Source organism: Coregonus clupeaformis, unplaced genomic scaffold (assembly GCF_020615455.1).
Source record: "Coregonus clupeaformis isolate EN_2021a unplaced genomic scaffold, ASM2061545v1 scaf0094, whole genome shotgun sequence".
NCBI classification, from domain to species: Eukaryota; Metazoa; Chordata; class Actinopteri; order Salmoniformes; family Salmonidae; genus Coregonus; species Coregonus clupeaformis.
In genome coordinates, this window is record NW_025533549.1 from 576,522 (window position 1) to 591,133 (window position 14,612).

The 14,612-nt window shown below is 44.2% G+C and overlaps 1 protein-coding gene across 1 annotated transcript in view; it reads left to right on the top strand.

The window, feature by feature from the left end:
* LOC121583496 (whirlin-like) overlaps window positions 1-14,612 on the top strand; it is a 161,896-nt gene that overhangs the window by 61,875 nt on the left and 85,409 nt on the right. Inside the window, exons 2-3 of the mRNA XM_041899641.2 lie at window positions 1,097-1,315; window positions 1,807-1,932. Coding sequence (XP_041755575.2) covers window positions 1,097-1,315; window positions 1,807-1,932 — 345 coding nt within the window. The remainder of the gene's footprint in view (window positions 1-1,096; window positions 1,316-1,806; window positions 1,933-14,612) is intronic.

Here is a 14,612-nt window from a genome sequence, read left to right on the forward strand (position 1 = left end):
CAAGAAGCATTAAACTGCAGGGCACTACCACATCATATGAAGGAATGTGCCTACCTGATTTATGGTACACAGTGAACAGTTGGGAGTTGGAGCCAATTTCATCGTAAAACATTTCCTTGGTGTTAAATACAGTCTGTGAACAAATTTAAAATATATAAGTTGATGGTTCGAATTACGGGATGCCAAGGTCATATTTTTCCATATTCTGTTCCAGTTAAAGGGTATAAAGAAGCATTTTTATCAACTCCCACTGTCCTACAAGATTTGTTGAATTTCCTCAATACTTCAGTTTGCGTCTCAATTCATGCTCCTTGGTTGGAGAGTGAGACAGCGGCAGTGTTTCTTTACCAGCAACTCAGGGGGAAGCACGGGATCAACTAAGTCGACTCTTTTGATGTTGTTTTTCAGAGGAGAACAGAAGCCTATCTGCATAACTCACAGTGCATTAGGAGCTAAGTAGCACTCCTTGTACTCCAACTCCCAATTGATTCTCTGTAAAGTAGGGGCCGTATTCATAAAGCGTCTCAGAGTAGGAATGCCTTTTAGCCTTTTAGATCACAATGAATAAGACTACATGGACAGGGGGGACCTGATCCTAGATCAGCACTCCTACTCTGAGATGCTTGATACATACAGCACAGGAGAACAGTCTGGAAGACAGGCTTTTTTAGAATCTGACTGTTTGACAGTACTACAAAGGAATAGTATGATTTTTTCACACACGGATGCATTCACCGCAACCCACTGCACAAACATGATTGCAGTTACAGCAGACTATCAGAAATCAATGAGGCAAAACCCAAGGTGTTTTTTCTCAGCATATCAAATGTGTGTGTGTGTGTACAGGTGCATGCTTGCATGTGTTAATGTATGATTGATTGCCAGAAGGATCTATATGTACTCAGTGCTTTGAAGTGCTTGCTCATGTATGAATAGATGATTTGGATGACTTGTGAAATATTGACTCACCTCTACCCCCTTCTCATCTCTTTCCCCTCCTCTCTTCTCCACCCCCTTTCCCCTCCTCCCCCCTCTCCTCTCCTCTCATCCACCCTCTCATCTCCTCTCCCCTCCACCCCTCCTCTCCTCTCTCTAGGTGTTGAAGGGCAGTAAGAAGCTGTCCCTGTCGGTGCGGTCGGTGGGGCGTATCCCGGGGGGTTATGTCACTAACCATGTGTACACTTGGGTGGACCCTCAGGGTCGCAGTGTGTCCCCTCCCCCTGACCTCCCAGAACACCGCAGTGCCACCCTGAGACGCACCGACAGCCAACGGCGCAGCACCATGCAGATACTGCAGGAGGGAGATGAGAAGAAGGTGAGCCTGTTTACATACGTATGTAGACATGCACGCACACACATATACACATATACCAGCTCTCTAGAACAGTTGGAGTCATGGAGCATGGTTTGATCCTACAGTTGGTTGGTTGTTAGGGTGACAGGTCACTGAACACACACAGGTACCCACTCAGATAGACTCTGAGTGCATTCACATTATCACTGGCCTCTGAAATGACTTAGTTTAGCATTTAAGAGTGTAACTTGGTGTTGGGCGTTTCCAGATGTCAGCTGTTCAGGGCTTTCACATGAATCATTATGTGATATTGTCTCGACAAATGAGTCTGCTTCACTCTTCTTAGCCAACAATAACTCACTTACAATAACCACAATAGCTGCTCAATTTGTTGTAAAAAAGACACAGCATTCAGAATCTTAGACAATGCTGGATTTTTTCTCTCTCAAATCTCTCTCTCCTTCCTTCCCTCTCTCCCCCTCCCTTCACCACCACCCCCAATTCTCTATCAGGTGAACCTGGTATTGGATGATGGCCGTTCACTAGGTCTGATGATCCGGGGGGGGGCAGAGTATGCCTTGGGGATCTACATCACCGGAGTGGACCGGGGTTCTGCCGCAGAGTGTGGTGGACTCAAGGTAACCACCGACATGGGTTGCATCCCAAATGGCACCTTTTCCCGACATAGTGCACTTCCTTTGGACCTAAGCTCTTGTGACAGATTTTCATAGCTAGCGCAAGCTTCTGACAATACCACCAACCCAGCCATCACTCACGCACACATGCAAACATTCACAATAGGTCTGATAAGACAGGCATGTTAATGAGGTCACCAGAACTGTCCATAATGCTGAATATCATCTGGGACAGTTCTCCTCCTCTCTCTTCCTTTCTCTCTCTCTCTCCCTCTGCAGTTTATCACACATTAGGTCACTAAGGGACAGGAAGGATAGTTGGAGTCTGGGCACTCCTTCTGAAGGATCAGACTCACACTCATGGCAGGATAGTGATCCTCCGTGTTAGTAGTGACTGACAAGCCCTCCCAAGGGAAATGGTGGGTGAGAGAAAGAGAGAGAGAGAGAGAGAGAGAGAGAGGGGGGAGAAGGCGAGAGAGAGAGAGAGAGAGAGAGAGAGGGGGGAGAGAGAGTGATGTGTGGTTGTTTTTTTTATTTGTATATAAGCCCTGCATAGATTGGTAGAGGGGGGGATGGAGAGAGAGAGAGAGAGAGAGAGAGAGAGAGAGAGAGAGAGAGAGAGAGAGAGAGAGAGAGAGAGAGAGAGAGAGAGAGAGAGAGGGAGAGAGGGAGAGAGGGGGGAGAAGGCGAGAGAGAGAGAGAGAGAGAGAGAGAGAGAGAGAGAGAGAGAGAGAGAGAGAGGGAGAGAGGGGAGAGAGAGAGAGAGAGAGAGAGAGAGAGCAGGAGAGAGGGCGGGAGGGAGGGAGAGAGAGCGAGAGAGGGCGGGAGGGAGGGAGGGAGGGAGAGAGAGCGAAAAGAGAGAGAGAGAGAGAGAGAGAGAGGTAGACCGAGAAGGAGAGGGAGAGGGAGAAGGAGAGAGAGAGAGAGAGGTAGACCGAGAAGGAGAGAAAGAGGGAGAAGGAGGCTCAAAGGCTCAACATCATCATTACATTTGAGAGGGGCTTCAAGGGAAAAGACGTCTGTTTCTTTCTCTCCATCCGCCTCTCTTTGCTGTGTTCCAGACACTTGTCTGTTTACCTCTCTCCGTCTCCCTCACTCCATCGCTCTCTTGCTTTCACTGTTGTCTTAAAGACAATTTGCCTATGTGTGCTTGTTGAGTGGAGGGGATTGTTTTGGTTCAGTTTTTTAGTTTTTTTAGTTCTTCAACTAGTAATAGTTTTTTACCTCTCTGAGTTTTGATGGATGGTGGTTTGATGTGATTTGATAGGGAAGGCGATGTTATCATCTGAATATATTGAAATGGAGACATGGATATGGCCCAGTTATGTCCTCTGTTCTAGTGAGCAGCATGTAGACATGTCACATTAGGCCATGAGGAAAAAGAAAGGGGAGGCAGGGGAGCAGGATCTAAATATAGCCCCGTCTCTGTCTGATGTGTTGGGCCCGTACCTTTTATGACAGGGGGGAGAATGAACAACGCTTCAATGGACACCTGGTATCCTGCTGCCGAGACATACACACTTTTGACGAGTTTCGGGGAGCATGAGACAAAACACGGACACACAAAAAATAATAATAATGGGATTCAACATGCATCCATACAGTACGCTGCAATCATAATGTGCATTATTACTGTAAAACTTCAATTAAACGCTGAGTCTCAAATAGCCGCCTGTCCCTTTTAATAGCTGGCCAATGGCACACATTTCAGCACATAAATGCCCAGGCTATTAATTTAAGTTTTACAATATTCTATTCCGGTGTATAGTTTTGTGAATGTGTGGTGTTTACTTTGGCAAAGGGTAAAGTCAACAAAACACAGTCCAATCTGTTTGTTACAGATTCTATATAGTTTTGGAAACAGAAAACTGTATGGAGATCAAATGTTTCATCAATGAGAAAATGAGCAGAATGTCGGCCAAAATCCATCTGGCTCCATCTTCTCCCACTGGGCTTCATCTCATCACCATATTTGGTAGTGAGTGGAAACGCCAACCGGATGCTTCACATTTATACATCCAGTGAAATATATCATTGTTCTAGCTGTGTGTTCTCTCTGTAGACAAGTTTACGCGCTGTATCCCGGGTGGCGCCATAACTCTACACAAATGCATTTCATTTCCGCCGGAAGTTGTTTGCACAACGTCTGCCGGTGTAAACACAGCGATGTCGACGCTAGCTTGGGAACACGGTTCTACTACTTTGACAGCGAGCACAGCTAGAAAGGTGCCCATTCGCTCAACCACGGCGCCTGACAAGTTTTTGTCAGAACACTTACACCCATCCTTCCGTGGCAATGCCGCAACCCGTCAAGGAGCGGAGGGGGAGGAACTTGCAAGGGACTATTTGGAAACTCTGGGCAACAGCATTGAAACCAAAGGCTTAGTGGTGTGCGAAAAGGAACCGTGGCTTGCAGCATCTCCCGATGGAGTGATAAACAACGACATTCTGTTGGAGATCAAATCACCTGTGATGGGAAACAAGTCACTTGCAGAATTTTTGGCAACAAAGAACTGCGAAATCACAACTGTGGCAAACGGAGATAGGGTAGATTACCATATTGCCTGCAATGGTCCAAAAGGCTACTACATGCAGGTACAAATTGGGATGCACTGCACAGGGCTTCAGCACTCCAAGTTGGTGATCTGGAACAAAACTGAGCACCTAGAAATCGAAGTACCCTATGACCAAGGCTTTGTCCAGGGGCATATCATAAGGCTGCGCACATTCTACTTTGCCCACATGCTCCCGAAAATTGTTGATGATTTTGTTGAGGGAAGGTTACAGTTCTGCAGTAAATATCTCAGCATTTTAAAACCAAAATAAACTGCCTTACTTAGGTCATGCCCACAGGAGCCAACAGATGTCCATTGTTTACATGATCTCTTTATGCTGTGCAATATATCAGTGTGCCTACTGTTTGAGTGAAAATAAAGTTTGATGTAATTTCAATCCTTAGAGTGCTACAATTTATTTTAACACAGTTCATAATTCATAGTAAGCTCATACTGTACATAAATAACACTGGATTAATTAATTGTTTTGAGGAAACTAAACAAATGGCTTCAACAAGAAAGATTGCGTGTTTAATCTTAACAGGTATTAAAAAGTAAAATACAAAAGCAGCCCACACAATTACATCACTATGAAAATATTCATTTATAATATTAAAAAATACAATGCACGCAGTATTTGTTGTGTTTATCTGTATTTAATGAACAACATGGCTGGGTGTTGGTAGACAGGGACACAGGGCAAGATTCTAAACCTCACTGATCAGTGGACTCTTCAGGTTAACTAGGCCAGCACAGATGGTTAAGATGTTGTCCAGTTTCGGTGCCATGCTGATGGGAACATTCTGGGATAAAATCTTAAACACCTTCAGTCTCTGGATTGCTCTTTCCACATGTATGCGGACATTGGCTACTCGCCTGGTGCGTGTCGTCTCCTCATTGGTCAACTGATTGCGCCTGTAGGTGAAAGCAGGGATGTTCAAACTGACCCTTCTCTCATCAAGCAAGTCTCGAATGGTGAACCCACGGTCCGCCAAGACCTCATCACCAGCCCTCAGATAGTCTAGGAACCCACTGTCCATGGTGATAAACTTATCGCTGCTTCTGCCAGCATAGGCATCAGATATAAACATGATTAGCCCATTAGGGGCCACAGCGACGAGATATTTCACAGTGTTGCGTGATTTATACTGGCTGAAAGTGTCACTCCTTGAGTCGTGGTTTGTGGCTCTCTGCATGGCACTTTCGGCACAGTCAATGATGCAGGTGGTTCGAGGGTAGTTCCTCTGAAAACGACAAGGGCATGGTGGCACGAATGGTCTCTCTTGGAAGCCAGGGGATCAGGACTTTGAACTGTTCACCCATCACGTCAATCCAGTGACTAATCACAACGCTTGCCATGGATGTAGACACATTGAAGCGGTGAGCAATATCTCCTAATATTAGGTTTAGTTTTAGTTTCATCAACGTCATAAGTATTTGGTCAACAACAGGAAGGGTAATTGATGGCTTACTGAAAGGCAACAACACCGTCACCAGGGTGAAGAATTGAACCATAAGCACTCCTGTATACAGCCGGGACCTAGCATCATCAATGACCGTGGTGCTGGTCACAGTAGGACCCATTTCTGCCTCGCACTGTGTGGCCTTGTCTACTTTAACAGACTGTGTTGTTGAACAGTAAATGTGATCAATATGTGACGGATCCTCCCATTGGGTCTGGGCATCTCGAAATTTTGGTGTAGCAGGCTCGGCCTCACAGACAGGCTGACAGGTTTCTGGAGCATCTAAAAAGGGGAAGAGAAAACATGGATGGAGCAAAATTAATGCAGGCATAGAGTCCTCTCACTACAAACATCACAATGGAAAAATGTGTACTACAACATTGCACTCACACGCACACACACAATCATCATCACAACAGCCTGCCACCTTGCATTGTATTTATGATGTAGACTAAGGCACACGCAGGCAGGCCACACACACACACACACACACACACACACACACACACACACACACACACACACAATTAATGATGTAGCTATCGTGGGCATTGTTTGTCCCATCTCCAAAACAATCAACTGCCTTAGCAAAATACGGTAGCAATGTTAATGTATGACAACTTCTTCATAATTAACAGTATTGTCAGCTTCATAGCTAAAGTTGCTGAACTTACCCTCAGATTCAAGTCTGCGTTTCTTTATCTGGGGGAGGCAGTGGTCCGCTGGGTGAGTTGACGCCTCTTTGGCTGGGGAGGGCGATTGTATCCCAACCACAACTCTGGGAAAGGATTATCCTTGGTAGGTTTTTGGTCAACAAAGTGATAGGAACAAACAAAAACGTTGAGGGGTGGTTTCTTTAGATTCAATGCCTTCAGCCAGGTCCTTGATTCCGAGTCGGTATCAGGCTTGCAAAAAAATTTAAACAATGGAGCGCATGGACATTGCCTCTTCGTAGCTGGTTTGTGGTCGTAGCACTCTCTATCTAACCACTCGTTCAGGTGCTTTCTCAAGTTTTTGCAACCAACTACCGCACACGTCGTTCCCGAACCACTTTTCTTCATGTTGTAATTGTAATTTTTATATCCTCTTTGTCACTGCGATATCAGTGCTTTGTCGGCACAACGGAGCTAGCTAGCAAAACAAACCCAGCCCGGCAGAACGGAAGTGGATTGCATCGACGGGAGGAGTTCAGGAAGTAGAGCGGAAACGGCTCAAAAACTTGTCTATAGAGTGGTGAGGAAGAGGAGGAGCTCTGCTGACTCTTATACCCCTTTCAGACATATGGAATGTGGCGCCTTGAAAGCGCCTCGGCTTCGGCATGTTTGTTTGTCTGAAAGGGTACACTATGGCTTTTTAAATGCCGCCATGAAACCTTCTCTGAAAATAGTTTTAAAGCGTCACTGAACGGGCATTTAACTTGTCTGTAAAGGAACTTCTGAAGCAGGACTAATGCTGCATTTAGACTAGGGATGAAAAAAACGTCATACCAGTCGGCATAGCAGGACTAGAAAGCAAAAAAGTACGACAAGTATGCATTGCTATGGTGATTTCAGTAAACAATCAGTGAAAATCAACATCCGGTAGAAAACAACAGATGGCAAAAGTTGAAATATTTTTACTCTGGCGGCAAGTCCTGTCTACTGTGGCAGCTGACGGCATTCAATGCCAGCCGCAATGGCATTTACCGTCATGCTCTCATTGAAAACAATTACATCCGGTTTGCCGTCTACCTTGTACAATCTAAACGCAGCATAACGTCCATCACAAGGCAACGAGAACTGAAAATCAAATGATCTCGAGCTGCCTGCGTGCAGCCTGCCTGCCTGCTGCCTGTGCGCAGACCACTCGCTCCTAAGAAAAGCACTTTGAAGTTTGTTAAATACAATGACCTACCAATACATTTAGTAGAAAGAAATCACATCTATCTACCCTACCATAAAAACAGCAAATAAAAAATGTAGGTTATTGAGCCAACAATAATGGGTGCTGCACACTTAAGCAGACCAGGATCCAATTGGTCGGCCCCTGTGGATTTCTTGTTGTCCATTGCTAGCAAAGCATCCAGGACTTATTTTTCAGTAAATAGCCTAAAAGAAAAGCTTTGACTATAATTTCCCTGATCATTCTGCAAGTTTGCTCTATCAGTATCCAGCCCAATATCATTGTGAAAAGGCTTAGATGTTATTTCAAAGAGATAGCCCGCTGAAATAAAATGGTGATTAAATGCATCAATAATGTCATTTTTTTCCCGTAATGAGGCCAGTTTCTGAATTAATTTGTTGTGGCAGAGGAGGAGGTAGAACCCTTCAGGGATTTTACAGTTTTCCAGAATTTAGCTGTGTTCCCATTACAATCCCAAAAAGATTTAGCCTTTCTGATTTGTCTTACATAATGATTCCTCAGTTGCTTAAAAGCTTGCCAGTCTGGGACTAACCCTGTGTTCCTGGCCTTGACCCAAGCATCATCTCTTTTAAAAATGACTTCTGATCATTCCTAAAGTGTACCAGGCATTCGATCTACCTTTAACCCTTCATTTCTTTAAGGGAGCATGATTATCCACAATAGTATTGAAGACATCTGCAAAAAGGCTCAAAGCTAAATCAGGTTCAGGGATACCTGAAATACAATCAAGGACACTTAAATAAAGATCATGTAAAAAAGCCAGTTCACTGAAGTTTTTTAAGTTCCTCTTTGTTATGACACAAGGCTTAGACTTTTCTATTCTCATATCTCTAACACAAACAACTGGGCAATGTTCACTAATGTCTTGGCCGAAGACACCAGTAGAAGCATATTTCTCTGGTGTAGTCGGTAAAATAAGATCAATCAAGGATCTTTAGGGTTGGACTGTGTAGGCTTAGTCACCAGCTGGGTTAGGTTTAGATCATTACACATGTCCTTTAGATTGTCTGAAGCCTGCATTTCCCAATTATAATTTAGCTCACCCAGGATAATAACTTCTGATTTAGTAAAAGAAGACAACAAACTAGTTATCTCCTCGAGTGCACAAATGTTAGCCGAGGGAGGACGGTAGACCCCTATAACATTTATGGAAATATTTTCCCCCAGACAAAGGCTTAAAGATAACAGCTAAAGTTTTTTGGCAAGAGAAATTGATTTCAGGAAAGAGACAGAGAAAGGACTTTTAATAAGAATGGCTACTCCACCATCTCTACCCTGTCTGTCAGCTCTGAACACATTATAAATCTCAATATTAATATCAGAGTCCAGAATGGTCTGCCCAACAGTAAGGGAGAGAACGGCTCATGGCTGGGGTGTGTGGGGTCCTTGATGATGCTGCAGGCTCAGGCCCTGTTTCGAGTAGATGTCCTGGATGGATGGAAGCACGGTCCCAGTGATGTACTGGGCCAACTTCACCACCCGCTGGAGGGCCTTGTGGTCGTGGACGGAGCAATTCCCGTACCAGGCCGTGATGCAACCGGTCAGGACGCTTTCGATGGTGCAGCGGTAGTTTTTGGAGAGGCATGCCGAATTTCTTCAGCCGCCTTAGGAAGTAAAGACGCTGTTGCGCCCTCTTGACAAGAGTGGTGGTGTTGTTGTTGGGCCATGGTCCTCAGTGATGTGGACGCAGAGGAACTTAAAACTCATGACTCTCTCTACTACAGCATCATTGATGTGGATCGAGGCATGTTCCCTCCTCTGCTTCCTGAAGTCAACAATTAACTCCTTTGTTTTGCTGATGTTGAGGGAGAGGTTGTTGTCATGACACCACAATGCCAGTTCACTTACTTCCTCCATATAGGCTGACTTGTCGTTGTTGGTTATCAGGCCTACAACCGTGGTGTCGTCAGCAAACTTGATGATGGAGTTTGTGTCATGCAAAGCCATGCAGTCGTGGGTGAACAGGGAGTACAGCAGAGGACTAAGGGCACACCCCTAGGGGGGCCCTGTGCTAAGAGTCAGTGTGGAGGAGGTGTTGTTGCCAATCCTCACAGCCTGGGGTCTGCCCATCAGGAAGTACAGGATCCAGTTGCAGAGGGTGGTGTCCAGACCCAGGGCTCTGAGTTTGGTGTTGAGCTTGGAGGGAACAATAGTGTTTAATGCTGAACTGTAGTCAATGAACAGCATTCTCACTTAGGTGTTCCTCATGTCCAGATGTGTTACGGCCGTGTGAATAGCGATGGAAATGGCATCTTCCGTGGATCTGTTGGAGCGGGAAGCAAATTGGAGTGGGTCCAGCGTGCCTGGCATGGCCCTTGATGTGGGCCATGACCAGCCTCTCAAAGCACTTCATGATGACCGAAGTGAGAGCAACAGGGCGATAGTCATTTGGGCATGTCATTTAAACAAAGAGATGCCTCTCTGGACACCAGTGCATATTTCCAAACTATGTTGCATATAATGGTAATAAATTCTAAAAACTATGCTGGTATTCTTTTGTCCATAATTTTATTGTTTATTAAATTATATTCTTAGCTAAAAATATGACTATTTAAATAGTAGTAGCCATAATTCATAAATGACACCATGCAGAGCATGGAACAATTATGGTTCAGTGAAGAAGAACCTCATGGGTTCTGTTCAAATCCTATAAAAGGGTTCTGTATATAACTTTTAGGGGTTCCATTATGAAGCAAGTAATATAACCCTTTCTGGTTCTATAAGGAAAGAAAGATTATACGAGTGTGAATAGCCTACTCGAACAAGCGAAATTAAGTATGCAGGTATGTGAATTGTGATGGATGGTTCATTGCAGCCTGGAGGGCCGCAGATCAAAGCCCAGGCCCAACTGATAGCTGCTCGATGGACACCAGGGTTTCCTCATTTTCATTTAAGGGCCACCAGGGAGCGCTCAGGACAGACGGGAGTAAATAATCATGAGGGCAAAATCTCCAAATTATTATAAAGCACTCTCAGTAGACCATTTAAAACCCCTTTATGCTAAACCAGCCTTGATTGTGTGGAGGGTAAGCTATGCTTGGTTTTTAATCAAATTAAACGAAATGGGGGGAAACCCAACGTTTTTTAATGTTTCTAAATACAAGATTCACCAGCAGAAAATGCACATCTCTCATCCATGGGCACTGTGCGTCATGGCTGGATAGGCTACACTTCTGTTCTCAAAATCCATGCCATTATCAACTGCGTTACCGTTAAAACCAGATTTTTGTGGGTGTTAAAATTTCCCATTAGCGCTGCATGAAATTGTCACTTTTGCGCGTGTTTTTAAGGACACACCTCAAATATAGCCACACCTCCCACCTCTAGCCCTAACCTGGCGCTAGGGCTAGAAAATGCCAGTGCACCAGTTTTTACATGACGAAATTGCGCCTCCTTACCGCCAGCCAAAAATAGAGCCCTAGGACAGAGGGATAGGATGGAGGGAGAGGGTAACACTAACAGGGTAACACACAGCTACCAACCACTGGTCATGTACAGTAGTAGCACCTGATTCAACAAGATATGGTCAGTCAGAGATGATTACAGCTGGCAGTGGTGGTTGTTACTTGTTGTAAAGCTTATGGGGCGAACTAGTCAACTGTGAACGGAGGCACATTTAAATAATGATACATTAACCTTCAGAGTGCTATGGGCCCTGGTTAAAAGTAGTGCACTAAATAGGGAATAGGGTGCCATTTGGGACACATAGGGTGTCTTTAAATCCCTGTTGGGATGTGACTCTGCATCACTGAGTAAGTCATCTTGTGGGTTTATTCCTGTTGGTATCCCACTGTAGATGAATGACATGTTGATTATAGCTCTGTAATTCACTCTGGAGGAGGCCTTCAATCCATTTCTTTCTAAATTCTAAAATATACTTCGGAATATTATTGTACACAGTGTCCACAGCCCCAGACAGGAATTAAAGTCCTTCTAACTGTAGTCATATTAACCAGGTGGAGTCTATACTTTTACTGTGTGGAGGTATTCATTTAGCATTGGGATGATGGATTGCTCAGTTCAGTCCCTGCCAGGCTTGTATAAAAACATCCCAACCAGCCAGGGTGGCATCTCTCTCTCTCTCTCTCTCTCTCTCTCTCTCTCTCTCTCTCTCTCTCTCTCTCTCTCTCTCTCTCTCTCCCCACCAAATGACTGGGGTTTGTAAAAGCTTCCTTATGGCTTTACTCTCCAGCCTTATGGCTCTACTCTTCAGAGGCCTTGTAAAAGTGTTGTTGTGTTGGGGTGTGTATAACAGCTATGGGGGTCCTGCATAGAGGCTTAAATAGAAGGAAATGATAGGCCTGAGTCCTGACCTCCACAGCCAGGTGAGTGAGCTGAACAAGGGCACAGGCTTGTCCCCGTCAGAGAAGCCTCTGGGGCTGTTTCCCAAATGGCACCCTATTCCCTATGGGCTCTGGTCAAAAGTAGTGCACTAAATAAGGAATAGGGTTCCATTTGGGACACAACATGGGTCTTTGTCTGGTAAAGTGCTCTGCCCAGAGACAGCTTTCTCCACATTGGAAAAGGCTACTGCCAGTCGTCTGCCCTTTTCATGACACCTGGCTGCTTCAGTCTAATTGAATTGAATGTCTTGAGAAAGGTCACACCAAGCGCGCCAGCATCAACACAATAACACAGTGTCAGAGCTACGGATGAAACAACTCCTGCTGAGACTAAGGCTGTCCTAATATTATGAACACCAGGGGCATCATACATACACGCCAAAACTCTGAGAGGGCACAAAGTACGTGAGGATGGCTGGGGGTGGTCCACATTTTTCAAACAGCTGAAACAGCTTTTTCTTGCAATCTAGAGCCTTAATCAATATTCTTAATTCTATGTAAAAAAAAATATATATATATATATATATATATATATGGCTATTTTTCTGCATACCTAAGCTGTCTGCATACCTCTTGAGCTGTCTGTATCCTCCTGACTGGTGATTCTTTTTTAAAAGAAACTAAATATGCTTCTCTGCATCTCTGCAAAAATCTGGGCAAAAGATTGAAAGGCATGTGAGTCTAGATCAGTACATTTAGTTATTGCTTGCTTTTCTAAACTCTACCAACATTGCCAGCAGGCATGCCAGCTAAGGTAGTTAGACAAGCTAGCTACTCTAACTTGATTGATGCCTGAAATGGCTTCTTGGTAGCTAGTTATGAGGTTGGTAGATTGGGAACCTATCTGGGCTAGCTAAAGCCAACTTCATAAAATTGCTAGGTGGCTAGTAGTAATACAGAGAAACAACAACAACATTCAAAAATCAGTGTTCTTGTATTTATTTTTTGGGACAAATCTGAGGGGGCACGTGCCCCTGTGCCTCCTATGGGCATGACGCCTCTGATGAACACTGTACGTGCAGACAAACTATTATGGACGACAATGTCTCAGTGCAATTGACTACTAACACCAACCAGAGTGGCGACTACAGTGCCTTCAGAAAGTATTCATACCCCTCGACTTATTCCACATTGTGTTAAAGCCTGAATTCAAAATGGATTAAATATATATTTTTTTCTCACCCATTTACACACAATACCCCATAATGAAAACATGTTTTTTGTATTGTTTTCAAAAGTATTCCCAACCTGAGTCAATACTTTGTAGAAGCACATTTGGCAGCGATTACAGCTGTGAGTTGCTAAGGTTTACAACACCTGGATTGTGCAACATTTGCCCATTATTATTTTCAAAATTCTTCAAGCTCTGTCAAATTGGTTGTTGATCATTGCTAGACAACCGTTTTCAGGTCTTGCCATAGATTTTCAAGTAGATTTAAGTCAAAACTGTAACTTGGCCGTTCAGGAACATTCACTGTATTCTTGGTACGAAACTCCAGTGTAGATTTAGCCTTGTGCTTTAGGTTATTGTCCTGCTGAAAGGTGAATTCATCTCCCAGTGTCTGGTGGAAAGCAGACTGAACCAGGTTTTCCTCTAAGATTTTGTCTGTGCTTAGCTCCATTATGTTTCTTTTTTATCCTGTAAAACACCCCAATCCTTAACGATTACAGGCATACCCATAACATGATGCAGCCACCAATATGCTTGAAAGTATATGTTTTGTACAGTGAGGGAAAAAAGTATTTGATCCCCTGCTGATTTTGTACGTTTGCCCACTGACAAAGAAATGCTCAGTCTATAATTTTAATGGTAGGTTTATTTGAACAGTGAGAGACAGAATAACATAAAGAAAATCCAGAAAAACTCATGTCAAAAATGTTATAAATTGATTTGCATTTTAATGAGGGAAATAAGTATTTGACCCCCCTCTCAATCAGAAAGATTTCTGGCTCCCAGGTGTCTTTTATACAGGTAATGAGTTGAGATTAGTAGCACACTCTTAAAGGGAGTGCTCCTAATCTCAGTTTGTTACCTGTATAAAAGACACCTGTCCACAGAAGCAATCAATCAATCAGATTCCAAACTCTCCACCATGGCCAAGACCAAAGAGCTCTCCAAGGATGTCAGGGACAAGATTGTAGACCTACACAAGGCTGGAATGGGCTACAAGACCACCGCCAAGCAGCTTGGTGAGAAGGTGACAACAGTTGGTGTGATTGTTCGCAAATGGAAGAAACACAAAAGACCTGTCAATCTCCCTCGGCCTGGGGCTCCATGCAAGATCTCACCTCGTGGAGTTGCAATGATCATGAGAACGGTGAGGAATCAGCCCAGAACTACACGGGAGGATCTTGTCAATGATCTCAAAGCAGCTGGGAACATAGTCACCAAGAAAACAATTGGTAACACACTACGCAGT